Below are 23,749 nucleotides of genomic sequence, written 5' to 3' on the forward strand. Positions count from 1 at the left end.
AGAATATTTCGTTTTGCACTTTTTTGTATTGGATGTTTATCTTTATTTTTGCACATTTTAGCAAATAAGCAATACTTTTACTTTTGTTGAAATGTTTACACTGTTGTTACAGAATATTTCCGTTTTGCACTTTTTTGAATTGGATGTTTATCTTTATTTTTGCACATTTTAAAGCAAAATAAGCAATACTTTTACTTTTGAAATGCTTATACTATTGCAGAATATTAAGATTTGCACTGGATGTTTACTTTTATATTTGCACATTAAAAGCAAATAAGGTACTTTTAATTTTGTTAAATGTTTACATTGTTACAGAATATTTTGTCATGTTGTTGTCAATGTTGACTGAGTGGCCATACTTTTTTTTTGTAAATAAAAGCCATGCCTTTTGAAAAAACTGGCCTACATTTATTTTTTCATCTTCATTTTAAATAAAAAAAATAATCGGTAAAAGGAAAAATAATCTATAGATTAATCGAAAAATAATCTATAGATTAACCGATTAATCGAAAAAAATAATCTATAGATTAATCGATAGAAAAATAATCGTTAGCTGCAGCCTTAATATATATATATATATTAGGTATGTCCGATAATGGCTTTTTGCCGATATTCCGATATTGTCCAACTCTTTAATTACCGATACCGATATCAACCGATACCGATATCAACCGATACCGATATCAACCGATATATACAGTCGTGGATTTAACACATTATTATGCCTAATTTGGACAACCAGGTATGGTGAAGATAAGGTACTTTTTAAAAAAATTAATAAAATAAAATAAGATAAATAAATTAAAAACATTTTCTTGAATAAAAAAGAAAGTAAAACAATACAAAAACAGTTACATAGAAACTAGTAATTAATGAAAATTAGTAAAATTAACTGTTAAAAGTTAGTACTATTAGTGGACCAGCAGCACGCACAATCATGTGTGCTTACGGACTGTATCCCTTGCAGACTGTATTGATATATATTGATATATAATGTAGGAACCAGAATATTAATAACAGAAAGAAACAACCCTTTTGTGTGAATGAGTGTAAATGGGGGAGGGAGGAGGTTTTTTGGGTTGATGCACTAATTGTAAGTGTATCTTGTGTTTTTTATGTTGATTTAATAAAAAAAACCAAAAAAAACGATACCGATAATAAAAAAAACGATACCGATAATTTCCGATATTACATTTTAACGCATTTATCGGCCGATAATATCGGCCTGCCGATATTATCGGCCGATCTCTAAAATATTTTTTTTTTTAACTTTTTGCCGTAGTTAATTATAATTTTCTTAATCTATCCTTTTTAGCCCATCCATCAATCCATTTTCTACGTCTTGTTACTCTCAGGGTCTCCTAGCGCAGGTGTCGGCAACCCAAAATGTTGAAAGAGCCATGTTGGACCAAAAATACAAAAAAATCATCTGTCTGGAGCCGCAAAAAAATTGAAATCTTATATAAGTGTTCAAATTAAGGCAACACATGATGTAAGTGCCTATAATAGCTATATTAGCCTACTATCAAAATGACTATGTGTCGCAGGCTGAAGCAAATCATCGTTGAAAGAAATGTTGAAATGTAATATTTATTCTACACATTTTACAACATTGGAAAACATTACTAAAACTGAGGCTTTTCAGAGGGTGTGATAGCTCCTGGAAATTACTGGCTTAGAATGGCCAAAGGTAAAGATGTGTGTGTTCAAGTTGAAGGAAACGGAAACTACAAATAAAATGACCTCAAATATACCTAAAATACGAGGCATAATGATGCATTATGTACATACAGCTAGCATAAATAGCATGTTAGCATCAATCAGTCATGCAGGGACCAAATATGTCAGATTAGCACTCCACACAAGTCAATAACATCAACAAAGCTCACCTTTGAGAATTCACGCACAGCATAAAACGTTTGATGGACAAATAGAGACAAAGGAGGAGTGGCATAAAACACATCTTTCTGTGGCAGCATCATGGAAAGTTGTACATGTAAACAAACTATGGTGCATTCAAGGACTTCCGAAATCAGGACAAAATGGGGCGCGCCAAATCCTCTCATCAGTGAAGCATGTTTAATGTAAACAGTGGGATTTCTAACAATTAGGAAGGTTTGTGTAATGTTTGTCCTCCTTCAGAAACCATATCAAAACAAAAACTTTTTTTTTTTCTCATCTTTTTCCATTTTCATACATTTTTGAAAAAGCTCCAGGGAGCCACTCGGGCGGCGCCAAAAAGTTGCTCGAGAGCCTAAAAATGCATTTTCCCTATCGATAACATCACGATCGCGCCGCAATGTCGGGTAATCTGCAATAAAACAGATTATATACAGTATATATATATATATATATTAAGGTAAAGTACCAAAGATAGTCACACACACACACTAGGTGTGGCAAAATTATTCTCTGCATTTGACCCATCACCCTTGATCACCCCCTGGGAGGTGAGGGGAGCAGTGAGCAGCAGCGGTGGCCGCGCCCGGCAATCATTTTTGGTGATTCAACCCCCAATTCCAACCCTTGATGCTGAGTGCCAAGCAGGGAGGTAATGGGTCCCATTTTTATAGTCTTTGGTATGACTCGGCCGGGGTTTGAACTCACGACCTACCGATCTCAGGGCGGACACTGTAACCACTAGGCCACTGATATATATATATATATATATATAAAAGTTTGGGGACCCCTGTCGTATAATCAATCGGATTGCTCCTCCCGCCGGTTATTAATGACAACCACCACCTTGCATTATTGTGAATAATCCACACTTCAACTAAATAAAGACAGCCCCCAGAGGTCGTAAGCGGCATTAATTTAAATGAATTATTCAAAATGTATCACGTGTGTACATTTTACCGTCTCTTTTGCAATTTGCCATGCTGGATCCTCCATTTTTCCTCCATCAGATTAATCTTCGAATTCAGATTAATCACGAATTAATCACAGTTGCTACAAAAACGCTGCTTAAATTATCGGTGGTACTTTTGTTCACAACATCGTTGCAAGTATATTCTGCCAGCGTTGTTTGTCATCTACTGCTTGCTGTCTTGCTAGCGGCTGCCTCAAAAAGGTGTTTTACTTTTTCTGTGTTTATGTTAAACTTGGTGTGCTTCAATAAGAGACTTTCAGGCAATCGTCTGCCGTTACGGTAAAGTAGCATGTGCGCTCAAAATAAATTGAATGGTCAATCGGCTTTTTTTACGGGATTATTGTGATATTTTGTGTGATTAATCACATGCGTTAATTCATTAAATTTGGACAACCCTATTGCAAAAGCTTGGCTCGTGCCAATCTACACATGAATCTGGACGCACACTTTCATTATATCATCATCAAACACGACATTTTACTGATAGACCTTACATTACCAGTTCATGGAATTATCCTCTTAAGGCCCAAGCTGTTTGTTTACATGCTTTTTTCTATTTCTCTTTGCTATTTGGGCTTATTGGACCCTAATTAGAATAAAAACTAAGAATCATCTTTTGATATGATGTACTTAGTCCATAAGTAACAAACTTTTTTTTTTCCAAATTCCATTGTATGTTATACTCTTCTGACACCACTAGATGGCAGTATAAGTGTCCACATAAGCGGCCATAAGACCCCAATTCAGTAGTGTACACAATTTTGGAAATGAAGTGAAGTGAAGTGTATTATATTTATATAGCGCTGTTCTCTAGTGACTCAAAGCGCTTTACATTGTGAAACCCAATATCTAAGTTAAATTTTTTAACCAGTGTGGGTGGCACTGGGAGCAGGTGGGTAAAGTGTAGGACTGCGAATCTTTGGGTGTCCCACGATTCGATTCAATATCGATTCTTGGGGTCACGATTCGATTATAAATCGATTTTTTTTCGATTCAACGCGATCCTCGATTCAAAAACGATATTTTTCCGATTCAAAACGATTCTCTATTCATTCAATACATAGGATTTCAGCAGGATCTACCCCAGTCTGCTGACATGCGAGCAGAGTAGTAGATTTTTGTAAAAAGCTTTTATAATTGTAAAGGACAATGTTTTATCAACTGATTGCAATAATGTAACTTTGTTTTAACTATTAAATGAACCAAAAATATGACTTATTTTATCTTTGTGAAAATATTGGACACAGTGTGTTGTCAAGCTTATGAGATGCGATGCAAGTGTAAGCCACTGTGACACTATTGTTCTTTTTTTTTTTTTTTTTTTTTTAAATAAATGTCTAATGATAATGTCAATGAGGGATCTTTAATCTCTGCTATGTTGAAATTGTTACTAATATTGATACTGTTGTTGATAATATTCATTTTTGTTTCACTACTTTTGGATTGTTCTGTGTCGTGTTTGTGTCTCCTCAATTGCTCTGTTTATTGCTGTTCAGTGTTGCTGGGTCGGGTTTGGTTTTGGAATTATATTGCGTTGTTATGGTATTGCTGTGTATTGTTTTTTTTTTTGTTTTTTTTGTTTTTTGTTGGAGGGCAGCACGGTGGAAGAGGGGTTAGTGCATCTGCCTCACAATACGAAGGTCCTGAGTAGTCTTGGGTTCAATCCCGTGCTCTGGATCTTTCTGTGTGGAGTTTGCATGTTCTCCCCGTGACTGCGTGGGTTCTCTCCGGGTACTCCGGCTTCCTCCCACTTCCAAAGACATGCACCTGGGGATAAGTTGATTGGGAACACTAAATTGGCCCTAGTGTGTGAATGTGAGTGTGAATGTTGTCTGTCTATCTGTGTTGGCCCTGCGATGAGGTGGCGACTTGTCCAGGGTGTACCCCGCCTTCCGCCCGATTGTAGCTGAGATAGGCTCCAGCGCCCCCCGCGACCCCGAAGGGAATAAGCGGTAGAAAATGGATGGATGGATGGATGTTTTGTTGGATTGATTATATATATATATTTTTTTTAAATAGATTTTTGAAAAATCGTGAGAATTTGAATTCGAATCGATTTTTTCCCACACCCCTAGTAAAGTGTCTTGCTCAAGGACACAACGGCAGTGACTAGGATGGCAGAAGCGGGGATCGAATCTGGAACCCTCAAGTTGCTGGCACGGCCACTCTACCAACTGAGCTGTACCGTCCCTAAATAAGAGCTAAAAGGGGCTGTCCACGCATGTGGCCACTAAGCCTTTAGAGGTGATAATTATATCAACACACCCCAAAAGGGACCAGTGGTAGAAATGGATGGATGGATGGACGTTTTCGAGTTCTCCAGTTTGTCGTTCAAACAGCCAAGTGGGCGTGGCTCTTATCGGCTATTTTTAATTGGCCAATCGGGCGGTTAAGACTGAGTCACGTGATTTGTGACCACGTGATGATTTCGCGACAAATAGCGTCGCTTTACTTCGCTAGCCAGCATTCGATATTTACGTGTTTTTTTGTTTTTTTTTTAATAAACAATTGATGATTTTTGTTGTTTGTTATAATTACAACATTGGACAAGACTACTTCGAAATGGGATTGTCAAGCAAAGCACATAAGAAATGTGAGTATTATACTTCCCTTGTTTGTAACCTAGCTAACGTGCTCATGACACTTTTTTTTTTAAAGTAACTGGTAATATAAACAATGAATACAACATTATTATGACGATAACTTGTTTAATTAGTTAGTTTTACGTGTACTGAGATGTGTTTTTTTTCAGGCAGCACTCTTATTTTAAAGTAGCATGTGGTCACGTGGTCGGAAGGCACGTTAGTGACAGGAGGGAGTGGACGTGGGAGTGGGGAGTGGGGGGCAGGGAAGAGGGCGGCATTGGGTCCACTTCACGTCGACACAACACAGAGTATACAGAAAGAAGGAGGAGGACCGTCGGAGGAGCATCTTCCCTTTGCCAGGCTGGCTCTGGCTCCCCTTCCTCCATCATCTCCTATAGTGTGTGTGTTTTAAAATGCATTTAGACGCTGCGTGGGACGCGCACAGAGGGGGAAGACAATCCCGGAAATAACACGCGTACACGCAGCCTGTCACGTACGCTCAGGAGTGGATTTGCATTGCTGTGGGCTGCCGTAAGTCATCCTCCAATTGAACTCTTTCTGCACTGAATCCTTAGCTGCTAACGTGAATTTTCTTCTTCCAAAATAATAATGATGATTAAAAAAAGATGCTATTGAGTTGATGAGAGGCTTTGCTTCATACATCTAACTAGAATATATTTTTAAAGATTAGCTATTTTAACCAATTCACAAGTCTAAGAAGCTTTTCTGACAGTTTGTTAGTGTGCTGTATCAAGCTTCTAATTGTGCACGACAGATAGCTCTCAACTACATTTTAAGGTAAATAAAACGCAGCATTTTTTTCTACCCTGCTCTCTGTCAAGTGACCTGCCTTGTGCTATTAATAGTCTCTCTAAAGTGTCTCATTTACCTTTTCGCAGACACCCAACTCAACCTCAAAATGTTTCTACAATAGTGCACGCCACCAGACAGCTTGGAGGTGGAGGGATGCTTGTGAAGGACAAACAAAAGTCGGACCTGAAAGTGGTTGCAACAGAGCTCCTTTCCGTCACGGCACCCAGCGGCTCGGCAAGAAGATGAAGCGCGGACGTGGGCTACGTGCACATCCTACGGCGCATGATGAGATGAAATGGAGCGTTGGGGGCTGGAGGACCTTTTAAAGCCGAGATCAGTCACAGCTTCAGCGCCTCAGGATAAAAGGATCAGCGGACAGCAGCTTGCCTGTCCACCGGTAGAAATTGTGTACACTTACCCGGCGGACATGGGGCTCAATGGTTTGTGCGGGCCAGCAATCGGGGGTCCGAACACTGAAGATTTTCTCGCAAGTCTAGCCGACCCCCCTGGACTCACGACCCCGACGAAACAATGCAGAACCGGCGCGCCGCTCTACAACGGTGATGTCGCATCTCCGTCTATGGAGGGGAGCCCACCAGGTGCGTTAGCTCATACACCAAACCAAGCGCAGATAAAGTGCACAGCAGGGACCCCCGTGTACCCCCTGAGCAGCAGAGCCTGTCTAGTGGAGAATGGGGACCCTGTTTTGATGAGGAGGACCAACAATGAACTTAGAGCCAGACAACTTAAAAGGAGAGGTGGAGAGAACCGGGACTTGGGATCTGAGACACTAGATTTAAGCTGTTCAGAAGATTCAGTTTTTGCCATAGGGGAGTCTGACTTGAAGCGGAGGAGGTTGGCCGATGGAAGTATTGCTCACAAATGTTCCAGGGTGACTGCCGACTGCAGTAAAAGTTGCTATGGTAACCAGGTGATTTCCAGTCCTTGTGTCGCTCCCCAGACACCCCTCACCCCTGCGCTCCCCCCGAGTATCCAACACAACATATATCAGGTGGCAACCCCCGGCCTGCACGGTCAGACCTCCCCCTTGGAGGAAAACGGCATCCTGACTTTGTCCCCTCCAGAGGCGGCCGGCTGGTCGGCGGAACACATCGCCCTGCAGTACATCGTGCCCTGCATGAAGTACTACGGCATATTTGTGAAAGACGACTTCCTCGGCTGTACGCTGGGCGAGCGGGTCTTGGAGGAGGTCGAAGTCTTAAACCAAAGCGGGAAATTCCGGGGCGGACAGCTGGTGAGCCAAAAAGGCATTCCCTCTCGAAGCATCCGGGGCGACCAGATTGCCTGGGTGGAAGGACATGAGACTGGATGTAAGAACATCGGGACGCTGATGACCCATATTGATGAAGCTGTCATGCACAGCGCGGCCAACGGACAGCTGGGGGACTGCGTCATTAACGGACGGACGAAGGTGAGACTTTGTGAGCCCTTATATTTACTCCCCTTCCCTATGAAGCAGGATTTTATTTATTCTGCCTTACGTTTAGGCCTGCCCCTACAGCTGCCCTCATCACTTTGGCACCCACAGGAAAAATGCATGTGGAGCTATATCTCCCTAAAAATCGCTTAGCTACTGTATCTCTTTTGGCTTTAAAAGCAATTCTTCCCCTTCACTTCGAACATGCAAACATTCTACTATGTTGTCAGAAGGAAACAATTAATGTCCCTTAAAGACTAATTATAAAGCTTTAATAAAAAATACAGAAGCTATAAAGTTCAGTAGTTTTGCTAAAAAAGCTAAAGTTAAAGTACCTTTTTTTTAGTATTTAATTTACCCTATGGTAAGTGTCAATTGTGCCATGAGGGACAGTGTACTGCACTCCTACTTCTGACAGTGTACCATGTTCGCTAATGTTTTAAAGCAGGGGTGTCAAACTCATTTTGGTTCTGGGGCCACATAATTAATTGTCGAGTGGGCCGCATCAGTACAATCATAACCTAATCACTGTACTTTTTAAATAAGTCCATGTTGCCTGGTTTTCATGCAAACAAGTACATGAGAAAATATTCATATTTAATGATATATATCCATTTACAAAACCCGATTTATTTAGTCTTTTCACCCCAAATTTTTTTTTAGGTATTTGGAAATAAAAAATATAGAGAGTGCATCCTGTTTAGTCTCAGTTGTGCACTGTAAAAAAAAAAAAAAAAAAGTAAAAAGCTGCTAGTATTGTATTTAAAAAAAAAAAAAAAAGGACTATTTTTATCAACAGTAATTAATTCACTGTAAAAATGGCCGTAGATTTTGCGGTAAAAACGACTAGTAGCTCAGTCGCCAGAATGTTACCATAAAAAAATGAACAAGTGTAGCGTTTTGTAATTTACCTTAATTACATGGTGATGCCGAAAATTACATTATTTTATAATATTGCTTGTATTCTGTCACGTGATTTCTTCGCGGAAGTGAGCAAAAACGGTGGTCAACCAAGCCAAGCTGGTTGTTGTGCAGCAAGCAGCCATAAACTGAGTACGCAACGGGCAAAAAGCAGATACGAGCAAAAAAATCCAACTAGGCAACTTTCTAAAAAAAAAAAGAGTTGTTGAGTGATATCAAGGATTATCCCGTCAATGGAGTTCCCAGACATATCAAACTATCTTGTGCTTCAGACGGATGAACACATGGAAACAGGTTCTAGAACTTCTTTGTGTGTGACTGGGTAAAGGAAATTGGTATCAAGACTCTCACGGATAAATATGCAACGTTTTTGCTCGGGTAAGGTTGCATTTCCTAATTTTACTTCATGTATTGCGAGGACATGTCCTCCAAACAAACTAAAACCGCAACGATATAGCATCCGACAGCTGCAACCCGTGACTGCATATCCATTTAACAAACTAACAATTACTGAATCATCACCATATTTGATTTTTGTCCTGTTGGCATATGTACTCTGACACATTTGTGTACAAAATGAACAAGAGTCAAGACGTAAATTTACCTTTGATAATACTTCAATGGGAAATACCAAACTATTAATGTATTTTAGAAATATATCAAACTTTTAATGCAATGGTTCTCAGACTCTCCACCCTTTGACTGGAGTGCATGCCACTTCTCATTAGTTTTCGTCTAATCTTGCACTCTTCCGCCCTTCTTGATTACCTCTCGTGGAACTCTGAAGAAACATTTATCCTTTTCGCGATTTGAATGGTTCTTACAGCCGAAAACAACGCACACGTAGGGCGTTTTTTTTTCAAGAAAGGCTAAACGTATATTTAATGAGCTGGACGTGACGTCATGTAAATCCAAGCAATATTATTTTCCACTTGCTGATGACACACCAATCACACAGGTTTCACATTACCGTAATGTTTGTGTTTTCTGACAGACATTTTGGCTAATGCAGTGTGTAGGCGAGTAGAAAGTAAGAGTCTGTGCCTTAATTAGCAAAAGGTGCTTTACTGTCATGTGTTGTTCAGTCAAAGTGCCAGAATTGTGCTTCTTCTTCTACCCTAATTACAACAGTGCCTCTCTCTGACTAACACAGTGTGCCCCCAAGTGGATGATGCAGCATATTAATCCACTGGGCCGACTAGAACCCCGCCCCAGTTGGCTGGTTTTGTCCCAGAGGCTGTATGTCTTTTACCCCTGTTTTAAAAAATGAAGCGTCATGGTCTGCTGCTCAATGTGTTAGTTATAATATAACACATACTGTATACCAGGGGTCACCAACCTTTTTGAAACCAAGAACTACTTCTTGGGTACTGATTAATGCGAAGGGCTACCAGTTTGATACACACTTAAATAAATTGCCAGAAATAGCCAATTTGCTCAATTTACCTTTAACTCTATGTTATTATTAATAATTAGTGATATTTATCTTTGTGGAAACACTGATCATCTTAATGATTTCTCACAATAAATATATATATATATAGAAACAGATAAATATCAATATGCAACACTTTATTTTTATATTTTCTCTAAGTGCACATTTTTTAAATTGAACATTTTCAAATTATCACTTCTAAGACAGTCTTGTGAAATCACAATATCCCATTTTAACTAGCTAGCCACTAACATTTTTTAACAAATCATGAATTACTTTGCACCATGTTTGTACAAATAATAACTCATGTAAAATACAAAAGTCAACTCTCAAATTTTTAAATAAATCATGTCACACTTTGAACTGGACACCAAATCTGTTATCTGTTTCTTTGTCAGTTAGTGAAGACCAAGTCTTTAAAATATTTTCTTGGATTTTCAAATTCTATTTGAGTTTTGTCTCTCTTAGAATTAAAAATGTCGAGCAAAGCAAGACCAGCTTGCTAGTAAATAAATACAATTTAAAAAATAGAGGCAGCTCACTGGTAAGTGCTGCTATTTGAGCTATTTTTAGAACAGGCCAGCGGGCTACTCATCTGGTCCTTTCGGGCTACCTGGTGCCCGCGGGCACCGCGTTGGTGACCCCGGCTGTACACAATCAATGCATATCACGCAATCGTCAATAACATGCCTCATAGGAAAATAATTTCAAGTCATTTCCAAACTTCTCACTTGTTGATGTCGACAATGGTCCTGAACAAGGTCCGAAAACCTTGTTCACCCCAGTCATAGCACCTTGCCCTTACCCTCTGTCTCGCCATTTATGTAAGACTGAGGCCATGTTTAGACAGCACCAGCCTCCTGTTGGTGACCTTCGCTCTCCCCCCAGGCAAAGGGGGAGAGTGAATTTTGCAGTACATGACAGTTCCATTTTTATATACATGATTTATTCAGTATCTTCAAGGTCCCATATACGTTTTTTCCACAATTTTGAGTCACAGAGGTCCCGCAATAGTGTATTGGAAGTGTGTTGTCTAAAATGTAGACAGTTTAAACATGTTTTTAGTGAGCTGGGAACTCTCCTAATGACCTGTGTTTGAAAGCACCTGTCCCAGGCAGTGTGTGGCTCCAATTAGCGCTGTTGTGCACTTTATCCACTTTTTACCTATATATAACTCTGCATTTGTCCAATGTAATAGATGCCAAATATCAGATATGACGTAACATTCAGAAGTGGGACAAGAGGACACACACATTAGCAAAACTAGCATAACTATGTTAGCAGTGAGGCTGGACAGTTAAACACATTTTAATCTCGATTTTTGATTTTGTGTTTTTACGATCACAAAAATATTACCATCTAAAAAAACGATCAATGGGCCGCGTAACATGTATGCAAATTCCTGAGCTTGAAACAGTGAAACGTATAAGTAAAAAAAGACCATGTTATTTAGAAGTTTGGGATCTAATCATGGTTGTTACTTTTTATTTAACACAGCACTTGTATGCCGAGCCAGTAATCACTAAATTCAACAAAACAAGTTTGGCTGTATGATTTCTGCGTTAACGTAACCGCGGACAGAATCATAGAATTGGCCAATAAAACCGAGTCCGTGTGTGACTGAAATGTTGTCATTGTGAGGAGAAGGAACATTTCTTTGGAAAAAGAATGTGTCGAGTACCGCTCATTCATCCTCAAAGCACTCATCCGCCCCGTCCTGTACTAAGCAATGTCGACACAGCCACTTTACACACTGACTAAACTAGGAAGCTAAGGTTAACAAGAACAATCCATAAACCCACAACACATCTCATTTGCTTGTGTTGTTGTAAACAACTTGAGAGGCTCTCTCTCTTTTTTTTTTTTTTTTTTTTTTTTACAGCCTCAAGTCATCACCTTACACGTCATGCTTGGGAGTTTGGAACAACCACAAACTTCCTCCCTTCCCAATAACAGTGCTGTGTGCAACATCTGGTCTGACTGCGCCAACAAAATAAAGATTTAAAAAAGTACCATACACAAGGATAATGTACTTAAAGCACTTACTGATACATTATTATGGTTTGCCTAAGATACTAGTCAAATTTGTCCAATGATGTATTGCACCAATAAATGTGAGAATTTTTATATTAATTTATCGAACATTTTTAAAAATTTTATTTATGGCACATAAACCACACACAAGGGTGGAAAAATAAGTGTAAACGGTAAAAAACTAAATTCAAAGCATTTAATTGGTAATAGTGAATTTTGTTTTTTCATGCGTCTGCCTCACAATACGAAGGTCCTGGGTTCGATCCTGCGCTCGGGATCTTTCTGTGTGGAGTTTGCATGTTCTCCCCGTGACTGCGTGGGTTCACTCCGGGTACTAAGGCTTCCTCCTACTTCTAAAAACATGCACCTGGGGATAGGTTGGTTGGCAACACTAAATTGTCCCTAGTGTGTGAATGTGAGTGTGAATGTTGTCTGTCTATCTGTGTTGGCCCTGCGATGAGGTGGCGACTTGTCCATGGAGTACCCCACCTTCCGCCCGATTGTAGGTGAGATAGGCTTCACCACCCCCCGCGATCCCGAAAGGGATAAACGGTAGAAAATGGATGGATGGATGGATATTGTTATTGCTATTTTAATTTATTGTTGTTACTATTATTATTTTACTTGTCTATTTGATCCCAATTTATGTGTGGTTGTTTCTTTTAAATTACATTTTAAGTTGAGTTTTAGTCCTACAATAAATACTCATGTTTTCAAATTATGAATAATCGTGTTTTTAATTGTGATTTCAAAATCAGTCAAAAATAATTGGGATTATTATTTTTGCCCTAATCGTCCAGACCTAGCTTGCAGTACAGTCACATATATACCGCAACATCAGCTTATTTGCTGACGGAAAAACAAGTTGATCAAACAGATAGTTGGCAGAACGCCACGCTTCGTTTTAAGATTTGTAGCAAAGCCTGCTTTTTTTGTTGTTTTGTTTTTACAGAATCTGTTTTGCATAACTGATAACCTTCGACAGCGTCGGTGCATTGCCAAGTTTCCCAGGTTCTGTACGCAATGTCCTTGCAGGGCAGGAAAGAATATTGCAAGAGGCAGTCTCGCAATAGATAGAGATTGTGTGAGTAAGAGAGGAAGTGATAGGAAAGAGGAGGGGGTTACGACGGGACACAAGGTCACAGAGTATTCAACAACAGTTAATTTTTAAACTACCTTTTAATGTTTCCGCAACTCACCTCATTTTTTGGCTTCTTTACATCACAGCTAAATTATTAAATCAACCCCCTTTTTTGGTACTTGGACCACATTTTTTTTCAAGCTGTTTCCTTGGTAACAGGCCCAGCGCTGAGATGGCGCTCAGAAAAGATGAGGAGGGTATAGCTGTTCCCAGGTAACAGGAGTAACAGCTCAGCAGCAGCAGAAGGTTCATATCTACAATAAATGCCCTGGTTTTCATTCGTAAGCAGGGTGGAGTTTGTTGATTGTGTTGATCTAATAGTGTACAAATTATAGTGTACGTAGTTCTGCAGCGTGTTCAGTTATCTAGTTAGCGGCAGCCATGCAGCACAATCTTAGCTGTTATGTGAGCGTCTGTCGCAGCAGCATATCCTCAGATGCCCTTCCACGTGCTCAGTAGTGCCATCACGCAGACTGCAGCGGGTAGTAACTATACACTTAAAGCTGTTGCATAACCTCCAACATTTTTTTTTTGTTATGAACTCATTTCTTTCAGATAATCTAGAGAATAGGGAAAAAAGAGCTAGAACTGGAGGTTTTCCTTACATTCAGCCAGAATTGTACCAATATTTATCTGTTGCAGTACTCATAAAAGTATATTTTTTTGCCAAATAATGAGCCATGATGTCTTGTGAAGTAGGAAGGTAAAGTGACATGATAGGACATTATTTAATTTGCTGTTACATAAAACTATTAGTCATATCTAATTTACATAAAATCCCATGCCTATTCTCTAAAACTGCCTTCACTATGGCTCTGACATCCCCAAAATGTATACTTTTTATACTTGCATGACTAAAATAAACCACACGAGGTCCATACCTTCTTACATGCCCCTCTCATGTAGCTAAATAAATTAATCAAAATGTCAAAGGCACCTGTCAGTATGGTGCAGTGCAATTCTACACCAATAAAAACCACAATAATAAACATCCATCCAGCCATTGTCTACCGCTTATCCCTTTCGGGGTCATGGGGGGTGCTGGAGCCTATCTCAGCTGCAAGCGACATTTTATTTTAAAATTGAACATGGATTTCATTGTCACGCCAGAATTTTCCATACACTTTGACATTACTTGTCATCATCCTATACTGCATATCCAATTATCATTCGTCACATAATATACCATCAAGCTGCTTATCAAAACATACTTGCGACGGTGGAGTTTTTGTGCAGAACAGCCTGTTCTGCCTGCCCAACTGTCACCAGGTCGGGTCAGGCAGTGTGGCACATGTTAGGTATTAATGCTGGTGTCTGTCGGGCATGCAGGTTGCTGGATGCCAATTAGACTTTAATTTACTGTGGGCACTGATGTCAGCAGAGATGTGACAAAACCAGAGGGCCGTAGATAGGATCGCGGCATGCTGTGTCACGCCGTGTAACTCGGTGTATGTGTCTGCCTCCTGTCACAGACATTTATGAAATAAGGGACTAATTTACATGTTTTCTCTAATACTTTTGTTTACTTTAAATCAAATACCATATTTTTATTTTACATATATGTAAGCGCTGGTATATTATGTATTATTTAATGTACTGTATGTGGGTATCTGTGTGTTTATGCTGCAGGCGAGGGCTGAGCTGTCTGGTGGCGAACTGCATGTTAATTGTGCTTGATTACAGTGTTGTTAAAGGGGAACATTATCACCAGACCTATGTAAGCGTCAATATATACCTTGATGTTGCAGAAAAAAGACCATATATTTTTTTAACCGATTTACGAACTCTAAATGGGTGAATTTTGGCGAATTAAACGCCTTTCTAATATTCGCTCTCGGAGCGATGACGTCACAAAGTGGCGTCACATCGGGAAGCAATCCGCCATTTTCTCAAACACCGAGTCAAATCAGCTCTGTTATTTTCCGTTTTTTTCGACTGTTTTCTGTATCTTGGAGACATCATGCCTCGTCGGTGTGTTGTCGGAGGGTGTAACAACACGAACAGGGACGGATTCAAGTTGCACCAGTGGCCCAAAGATGCGAAAGTGGCAAGAAATTGGACGTTTGTTCCGCACACTTTACCGGCGAAAGCTATGCTACGACAGAGATGGCAAGAATGTGTGGATATCCTGCGACACTCAAAGCAGATGCATTTCCAACGATAAAGTCAAAGAAATCTGCCGCCAGACCCCCATTGAATCTGCCGCAGTGTGTGAGCAATTCAGGGACAAAGGACCTCGGTAGCACGGCAAGCAATGGCGGCAGTTTGTTCCCGCAGACGAGCGAGCTATCGACCCTAGCTTCCCTGGCCTGCTGACATCAACTCCAAAACTGGACAGATCAGCTTTCAGGAAAAGAGCGCGGGTGAGGGTATGTCTACAGAATATATTAATTGATAAAAATTGGGCTGTCTGCACTCTCAAGTGCATGTTGTTGCCATATGTATTTCATATGCTGTAAACCTAGTTCATAGTTGTTAGTTTCCTTTAATGCCAAACAAACACATACAAATTGTTGGTTAGAAGGCGATCGCCGAATTCGTCCTCGCTTTCTCCCGTGTCGCTGGCTGTCGTGTTGTTTTCGTCGGTTTTGCTTGCATACGGTTCAAACCGATATGGCTCAATAGCTTCAGTTTCTTCTTCAATTTCGTTTTCGCTACCTGCCTCCACACTACAACCATCCGTTTCAATACATTCGTAATCTGTTGAATCGCTTAAGCCGCTGAAATCCGAGTCTGAATCCGAGTTAATGTCGCTATAGCTTGCAGTTCTTTCCGCCATGTTTGTTTGTGTTGGCTTCACTATGTGACGTCACAGGAAAATGGACTGGTGTTTATAACGATGGTTAAAATCAGGCACTTTGAAGCTTTTTTTAGGGATATTGCGTGATGGGTAAAATTTAGAAAAAAACTTCGAAAAATATAATAAGCCACTGGGAACTGATTTTTAATGGTTTTGACCATTCTGAAATTGTGATAATGTTTAAAATTGTTGCAAACTTGAAAAAAAAATGTCACTTTAATTTACAGTCCTTTGTGCTCAGTCAAAATCATCACTTTTGTATCACAGAAAAGCCATCTTTAAATGGTATACATTGAAAGGATATACAATTTTAATATGACAATTATTGTGATCAAAAGTATCACAGTTATCACTATAAGGATATTGTTGAATGTGCTCAAAAAGTACTTATACAGACACAAAACATTTCTAACCAAGTTTTATTTTTTAAACAAACAAATGCATAAATAAGAGACAAACAATATACTTTTCTTGGTATAAGAAACATTAAATATTGTTTTGGCGTCCTAAGATTCATATAATTTTTGTTCAAAGTGTTTAAATAAATTGTGTCCACGTTAGGATACAAAATGGCTAGCAATCAGCACGCTAACTGCTTCTCAAGAAAATGAGCAGCATCACTGTGTCAGGTGTTGATCGAAGTGCGGTTATGGATCACAGTTTTGCATTAATTGAACAGTAGTGCTAACCAATAGGGTTGCACATAAAATCGTTTCACATCTGAATTGCGATTCTATTCATCTCGATTCTAAACCAATTCATATTTTTCAAAAATCGATAAAAAAAACCATATATATATATATATATATATATATATATATATATATATATATATACTGTGTGTTTTTGTGTGTGTATTATTATTTTTTTATATATATTTTTTCTTTCTCATTTTAGGTCTTTTTAATGCAACCAGAATAATCTTTTCTAACCTGTTTTTTAAAAAAAAGTTTAATTATAATTATTATACCAAAATAATACATTGCGAGAATCGTGTTGAATCAAGAATTGTGTTGAATCAATTCTGAATCGAAACCTTACTCCAGGAATAGGAATCAAATCTAATCGAATAGGTGCCCAAAGATTCACATCCATACTAACCAGAGTCTCCTCACTCATCTTTGCACTGGTGTATACATTGATCTGATCACTGACCGTTAAACAACTTTCTCCGCTTTTCAGGTAACCATTCGGAGTTAAGGTAAAGTAGCATGTATGGTCAAAATAAATTGCGTGATAATGCAAATTTTTGTGATTTGCAGTAAACTCATTATTTTTGACAGCCCTAGTAAAAACATTTAGCTTATGATGGCATAAACCTAACTCACGAGCCTCTATATTTTACGATCTTTAATCCATTTAAGAATTAAGGTTCCCCAGCAAATGCATTAGCTTTGTAAAAAATAACAAATTAGTTGTGAGCTCATTTCCCTGTTGTGAAAGTAACCTCCTTAACCTAACCTTTTAACATAACCTCATTATACAGAATCTCCAGGAGATTGCGATTTTTCAATCGCACCAATTCACACAATTTCAATCAATCCCCACAATCTCAACCTTGCAACATTTTCTAATCCCTTCAATTTCCCTGCACGTTTTAGCCAATCGTTGTCGTTTTTGCCATTCAAATGTATCCCTGAGCAACGCACACGTAAACTGTCCATCCAATCAAATTTGTCCCTGGAAAGATGACCCACGTGCTCCACTTCCTTGTTTATGTTGACAGAGATGTCAACAATGACAATATCTCATTGCCTCTCATTTACCAATAAAAAAATCTACGCTATAGATAGCTCTTATGGGTTCCCCCTTTTTTCTCCTATTGGTAAAGTGCAGATACAACTGAACTAAATACTTGTACAAAGGCTCTCTAATACATGACTTATTGTGACCACTCATACAGTGTGTGACAGTTACAAATGAATAGGGCTGCAACTATCGATTATTTTAGTAATCGGTAATCTATTGATTAGTTTGATCGATTGAGTTACCGTACAAAACACACTTTAAATAACCTCAATGTGTAATTTAACTAGGTTAGATTTTTCTGCTTGCCATAACAATTTAATCTATTTTTTAGCTACACTCATTGAACGATTAATCAAAGCAACAGTGTATAAATCAAAGCTTTCGTCTAATCGAATTAATCGATTAATCGTTGCAGCTCCACAAATAACACTTAAAACAGCAGCTTTTGCAACAACTTCGTTAAAAAGCTGCGTTAAAATCAGGCATTTTGGCCGCAACAATCGTACAAAAAAGCCCAGGGAATTCCTGAAGGTGCTAATTATACTCCATAGCATACTGGTTCTGTTTACCTTATTATTCATAAAGTACACAAAAAATGCATATGTGTATGTACCATTTGAACCAAGTACAACATGATAATTCAGCATGACTTGTGCTTTTTTGAAGCATTATTTCCTCGCAGCACGATAGTCAGGATTTACTCCCAGGTCACTTAGCTGTGAATGACGAACCATGTAGGTGGGGTAAGGCCACTGTCATTAGTCAGAAGGAACCACGGGGACGGGTGGCAGTGGAAATCAGTGTGAGCAAGCTCTTGATTTCCTGAGGGTGGAAACTCCAGTTGTAAGACAATCAATACTGGGGCAGTGCGGAACCGGTTAGTCATGAATGAGTGTGACGGAACTCAGATGAGGTGATGCGGGGATGAACCAATATTGCCACCTGGAATATTATAAATAGTCAAGATGATAGAATATTTATTTGGTTTAACAATTGTAGAGAAGAATGGGGTTGTCTACATAGTTAATTGTACCCTCTAACAGCACCCACCAACGCCAAATACTTTATTCTGCTGTTGCTGCTAGCTATTGTCTTATCAGTAGACGAGGAAGGCATGTTCACAATTTTACAATTGTAACGTTTTAACCAATGGTCATGTGGAAGAACCATACATAGTCTGCCAACGTCCCCTCAAGCTGGTCACACGCTGCTGTGGTATGGCTTTCCATTCCTCAGCAAGCATTCTTGTGGAGGTCACGCTAATGACCAGCATGCCCAAGATGTTCACACAGTCAGTGGGGTTGAGGTAAAGATCGCTCCAACTGCTGAACTCAATTTTTTTTTTACTCCCAAATTATGGCGGTAGTTCCACAGCGTCGCACTACAATCAGGCACCTGACTGTCGGCCCTTAAAATGACGGCACTACTGCTGGCTATCATTATCTAGTATCTTTTCTTGCTGTCAATCACGATAGCAATCTCCTGTAGCTGTTTCCTGCCTAGTCAGTGGACGTGTTTTGAAGGCTGTTTACGCAACTTATGACATATGATCATGTTTACTTAGCCCTGCCCTGATGTCACTCTTACACCTCAATAGCACAGTTTAATGTCATTGCAGAGGCTTTTGGCATAAAATATGCTCTGACTTACTTCACCACCCACCTCACAGCTTTGAGCACACAGGCGTCAAGTGGGGGAAATACCAGCGCGAGACCATTGTTGTGATTGTGGATACTCAATCTTTAGATCACAGTGTTGACCAGCTGCTGAACTTCCACATATTTATGTGCTTTTGGTACCGTGGGAAACCACTGGGTATCTCAATGAGCTGTAATCAAAAATGTTACTATTCCGATTCTTGGGGTGATGATTCGATTCAGAATCGATTCTCGATTCAGAATCGATTCTTTTAATGTACTATGTGGTATGTAAATTATAATAAAAACCTTTTCCAAACACCTCTTGGCTGCTGACTTATGCGTACCGTGTTAGCCGAGAAACATTAGCCACAAAAATCACAGACTGTTAGTCAGTCTAATAAAAGAAAATAGAGCAACTTCAACCCAATTCCAGCTTTACAATACTTAGGATATCAACTTACAAAGCAACTGAGAAAACATACAAATGCAATACTAACTAAATACCAGGGGTGTAACGGTACGTGCATTTGTATTGAACCGTTTCGGTACGGGGGTTCGGTTCGGAGGTGTACCGAATGGGTTTCCACACGGACATATTAAGTAGCGTACCGCACATTGTGTAAACAATGCACACCAAGGCACAACACATGGCATGCTAGCAGTGACGGGGCTACGATAGACTGACCATACGTCCTCTTTTCCCCGGACATGTCCTCTTTTGCGGGGCTTTCCAGACGGAGTTTCTTAAATGCCTCAAATGTCCAGCATTTTTTAATTAGGGTTGCGTGTATTTTCAATGTACGTTCAGGGTTAAGAAGGGGTTAAAAACAAAACAAATTGTGCGCGCAGCAGCATTCGTGAGGGAGGGGCAGAGAGAGCGAGATAGTTATGATAAACACGCATGCGTCGCCAGGCTTTGCTTTTTATCGATAGATTTATCAGATTACATTTTTTATTATCTATAGCAGGGGTGTCAAAAGTGTGCCCCAGAGGCCATTTGCGGCCCACAGCTAATGTTTTAAAGGCCCACGGCACATTCTAAAAATACTATTAAAATAAACAGAAACATAGCAAAAGTGAAATAAAAAAGCTTAAAGGTTAAATGTAATTTAGAAAAAGTTGCAATGTTGACTAATAAAACAAAGCTGTTTTTTTTTCTTTCAAACTGTCATTGCTCAAAACATAATATTGAATCAAAATCAATGTTATTATGAATTATTGACCTATCTAAGGTTCCGATTACTTCACATCAAATATTCCACTAAGAAAAATATTTTTGGTGGATGATTTTGCAAATTTGGTAAATAAATAACCCAAAAAATATATAATATTTTGTTGTTTTCTTACTGTACCGAAAATTAACCGAACCATGACCTCTAAACCGAGGTATGTACCGAACCGAAATTTTTGTGTACCGTTACACCCTTACTAAATACAGTACTAAAAAAGGAAAACCAAAATTTTATAAAAGCAACAGTATCAACAATAATGATATCAATAATAGTTTTTAAATATTTTTGTTCCAAAATTGTATTCTTAAAAAATGCAAAAAAAACAATAATTATTTACTGATAATTGATTCTCGAAAACTTGGAATGGATTTAGAATCAGAATTTAAAAAAATTGCAAGTCGGATGTAAATCCATTTTTTTGGAGCACCCCAAACAATTTGATTAACATTGTCATTTATTAATTATATGTTAGCTGAACGTCCTACCGTCCATCCCTTGCACAATGCCTGGTACATTCAAAGCCTATTTGTATTTAATTTTACTGATTACAAACACAGCAACAAATCCTGTTCATCCCTCTGTTTCAGGCCATGGTTGCTTGTTACCCAGGTAACGGTGCCGGTTATGTCCGTCATGTGGATAACCCTAATGGCGATGGACGCTGCATTACGTGTATCTACTATCTGAACAAGAACTGGGACGTCAAGGTACGATAATACATGTTATTGTTGCTGCTATGTGTATAGGAGCTTAAATAAAGGTGTCGTGTGTGTGTCATTGTTGTGTTATCACAGATGCAAGGAGGGTTGCTGCAGATCTACCCTGAAGGCAAAAATGTGGTTGCAAACATTGAACCCTTGTTTGATCGACTGCTAATCTTCTGGTCCGACCGCCGGAACCCACACGAAGTCAAACCAGCCTTTGCTACTCGGTGAGCTTACCCCATATATATTTTTTTTTTGCCTTGATTGCAGCTGGACTGTTTGATTTGTCTTAGAAGACGTTTTGCCGTTCATCCGAGTAGGTTCGTGCTCATAGACTTAAATTGGTCAGATCTAGTCCAGGGGCTGGTGCCAAAACCCGAAATATGTATACTCCAAAAACCAGGACGGTGTGCCTAGACAAGGCTGGTTTCGCCCTATCATAGTGAGAAAAACAACTGTTTTTATGCAAACAAGCAATCTTAACTGTCAAAGTCAATGACAGTCGTTGAAGTGTAAATTCCCCTCGTTAGCATTGAGGTATTGTGTGGCAAAACGATCGCTGTAGATCGACTACTACCAGTCCAAAATAGTTGGCATCCCCCACGTAAGCATTCCATTCAGTTGTAAACAAATAGCACAAATGTAAACCGGGGCCTCAATGGGTTTAGCGAAAACCCGCACATACCGACCAACACCTACCTTTTGACTCACACCACCCACTAGAACACATACTGGGCATTATCAGAACCTTACAACACAGAGCTGATAACGTTCCTACCAGCCCACAGGCCAAAGAAGAGCGCATAGGCATTTGAGGGAAGCCCTCAAAACCTGTGGTTACTCCAGCTGGTCGTTTGTGAAAAGTGCATCCTGTTCCAGAAATAACAAGAACAGATTGGAAAAGGAGGAAAAATGTAACAGACGCAAAAATATTGTCATTACATATGTATCAAGTCTATCTGAGGAACTCAGAAGAATTATTAACCAAAACAACATCCCAGTACACTTCAACACAGGCAGCACCCTGTGACAGCGACTGGTGCATCCTAAAGACCGCACACCCCACACCCAGAAAAACAATCTGGTGTATGCTAACCAGTGTAATGATGAATGCACTGATTCATGTATTGGGGAAACAAAACAACCACTAAGCCGACGCATGGCACAGCATAGACGGGCAAACTCTTCAGGCCAAGACTCAGCTGTCTGCCTGCACCTCAGGGAGAAACAACACTCCTTTGAGAACAAAGGGCGAAACCATCCTTGTCCTGGCACACCCTCCTGTTTTTTCGAGTATAAATATTTGGGGTTTGGCACCAGCCGCTGGGCTAGATCTGACCAATCTAAGTCTATGAGCACGAACTGATGAAGCCTACTTGGATGAGCGGCGAAACGTCTTCTAAGACAAACCAAACAGTCCAGTTGTGATTGATTGAATGCCCTGAGATGACAATGACCTGGATGAATGACAACATTCATAAACATTTTTCATTCATATTTTCCAACAAGTGTGACCTAAATAGATGTTAATTTACGTTGTCATAGTTGAATACACTGCATGTACACAACACAACCTTTTCTCTCCTGGCTGGGGGCGAGGTGGGGGTCTGAGGCAGGAAGTATATGTTTCCTGAGTGGGGAGACGCGGCAGAGGGAGTCGGAGGGGAGGAAGGTTCGATTGCAGGACTTGTGCAGCTGAGGCGCAGACAAGAGACAGGAATAAACAATGCTGCCCCACAGGAGAGAAGAAAACTGTGCACATTAACCCTGTGCTGTCGAAGACATCAGCTTGTCTTGAACGGCTCAAATTATATACTGTATATTTTTCTACATTTAAAACACTTCCTTGTGGTCCACTTAACATATAACAATGGTGCTTTGGTCAAAATTTTACATAGATTTGGTTTTACAGACAATCTTCAAGCCGCTTTCTGACTGTCTCCATAGAATGCACCTTTTTGTTGGCGGTCTTATTTATATACCCAAGTCATGCTCCAGGCCAAGGCCCCTTCAGCCATGTTGTAGTTTTTAGCGCTTCCATATCGAGTCTCCTGACACATAGAATTTAGAACTATACGCTACTTTTTATTAGAAATGGCAACAGCGGAGGATTTTAGCATGCATATGCATGTACAATTCAGTCTGCTAGGAACTTATTGACTACAACTAAATAAAAATGGCGCACTCGTGCAAAGCTCTTCGAGTAAACCTCTACCATATATGGAAATATCCGCTGACGTAACGAAGGCAAAATATGTCACTAAAGTCTCAAATTCCAAACGGCTGGAAGAAGGCCAGATTGTTTTATAAATATTTCCGCCATGCCTTCGAGGTTTGATTTCACATTTTTTAGGATTTATGGGGCGTGCAAAGACACATAATATA

At 39.5% G+C, this 23,749-nt stretch overlaps 1 protein-coding gene across 3 annotated transcripts in view; it reads left to right on the forward strand.

Annotated features, from left to right (window-relative positions):
* Positions 1-5,242: 5,242 nt before the first annotated feature.
* Positions 5,243-23,749, forward strand: part of egln2 (egl-9 family hypoxia-inducible factor 2) — a 46,369-nt gene continuing 27,862 nt past the window's right edge. For 2 of the 3 annotated variants that reach the window (XM_061972920.2, XM_072915004.1), the window contains exons 1-4: positions 5,680-5,988; positions 6,357-7,702; positions 21,248-21,367; positions 21,455-21,591. In XM_061972920.2, the coding sequence (XP_061828904.1) occupies positions 6,566-7,702; positions 21,248-21,367; positions 21,455-21,591 (1,394 nt within the window). In that variant the 5' untranslated portion in view covers positions 5,680-5,988; positions 6,357-6,565. Of the gene's footprint in view, positions 5,466-5,679; positions 5,989-6,356; positions 7,703-21,247; positions 21,368-21,454; positions 21,592-23,749 lie in introns of those variants that run through there. The other variant, XM_061972921.2, reaches the window with a different exon arrangement.

Source organism: Nerophis lumbriciformis, linkage group LG17 (genome assembly GCF_033978685.3).
Source record: "Nerophis lumbriciformis linkage group LG17, RoL_Nlum_v2.1, whole genome shotgun sequence".
NCBI classification, from domain to species: Eukaryota; Metazoa; Chordata; class Actinopteri; order Syngnathiformes; family Syngnathidae; genus Nerophis; species Nerophis lumbriciformis.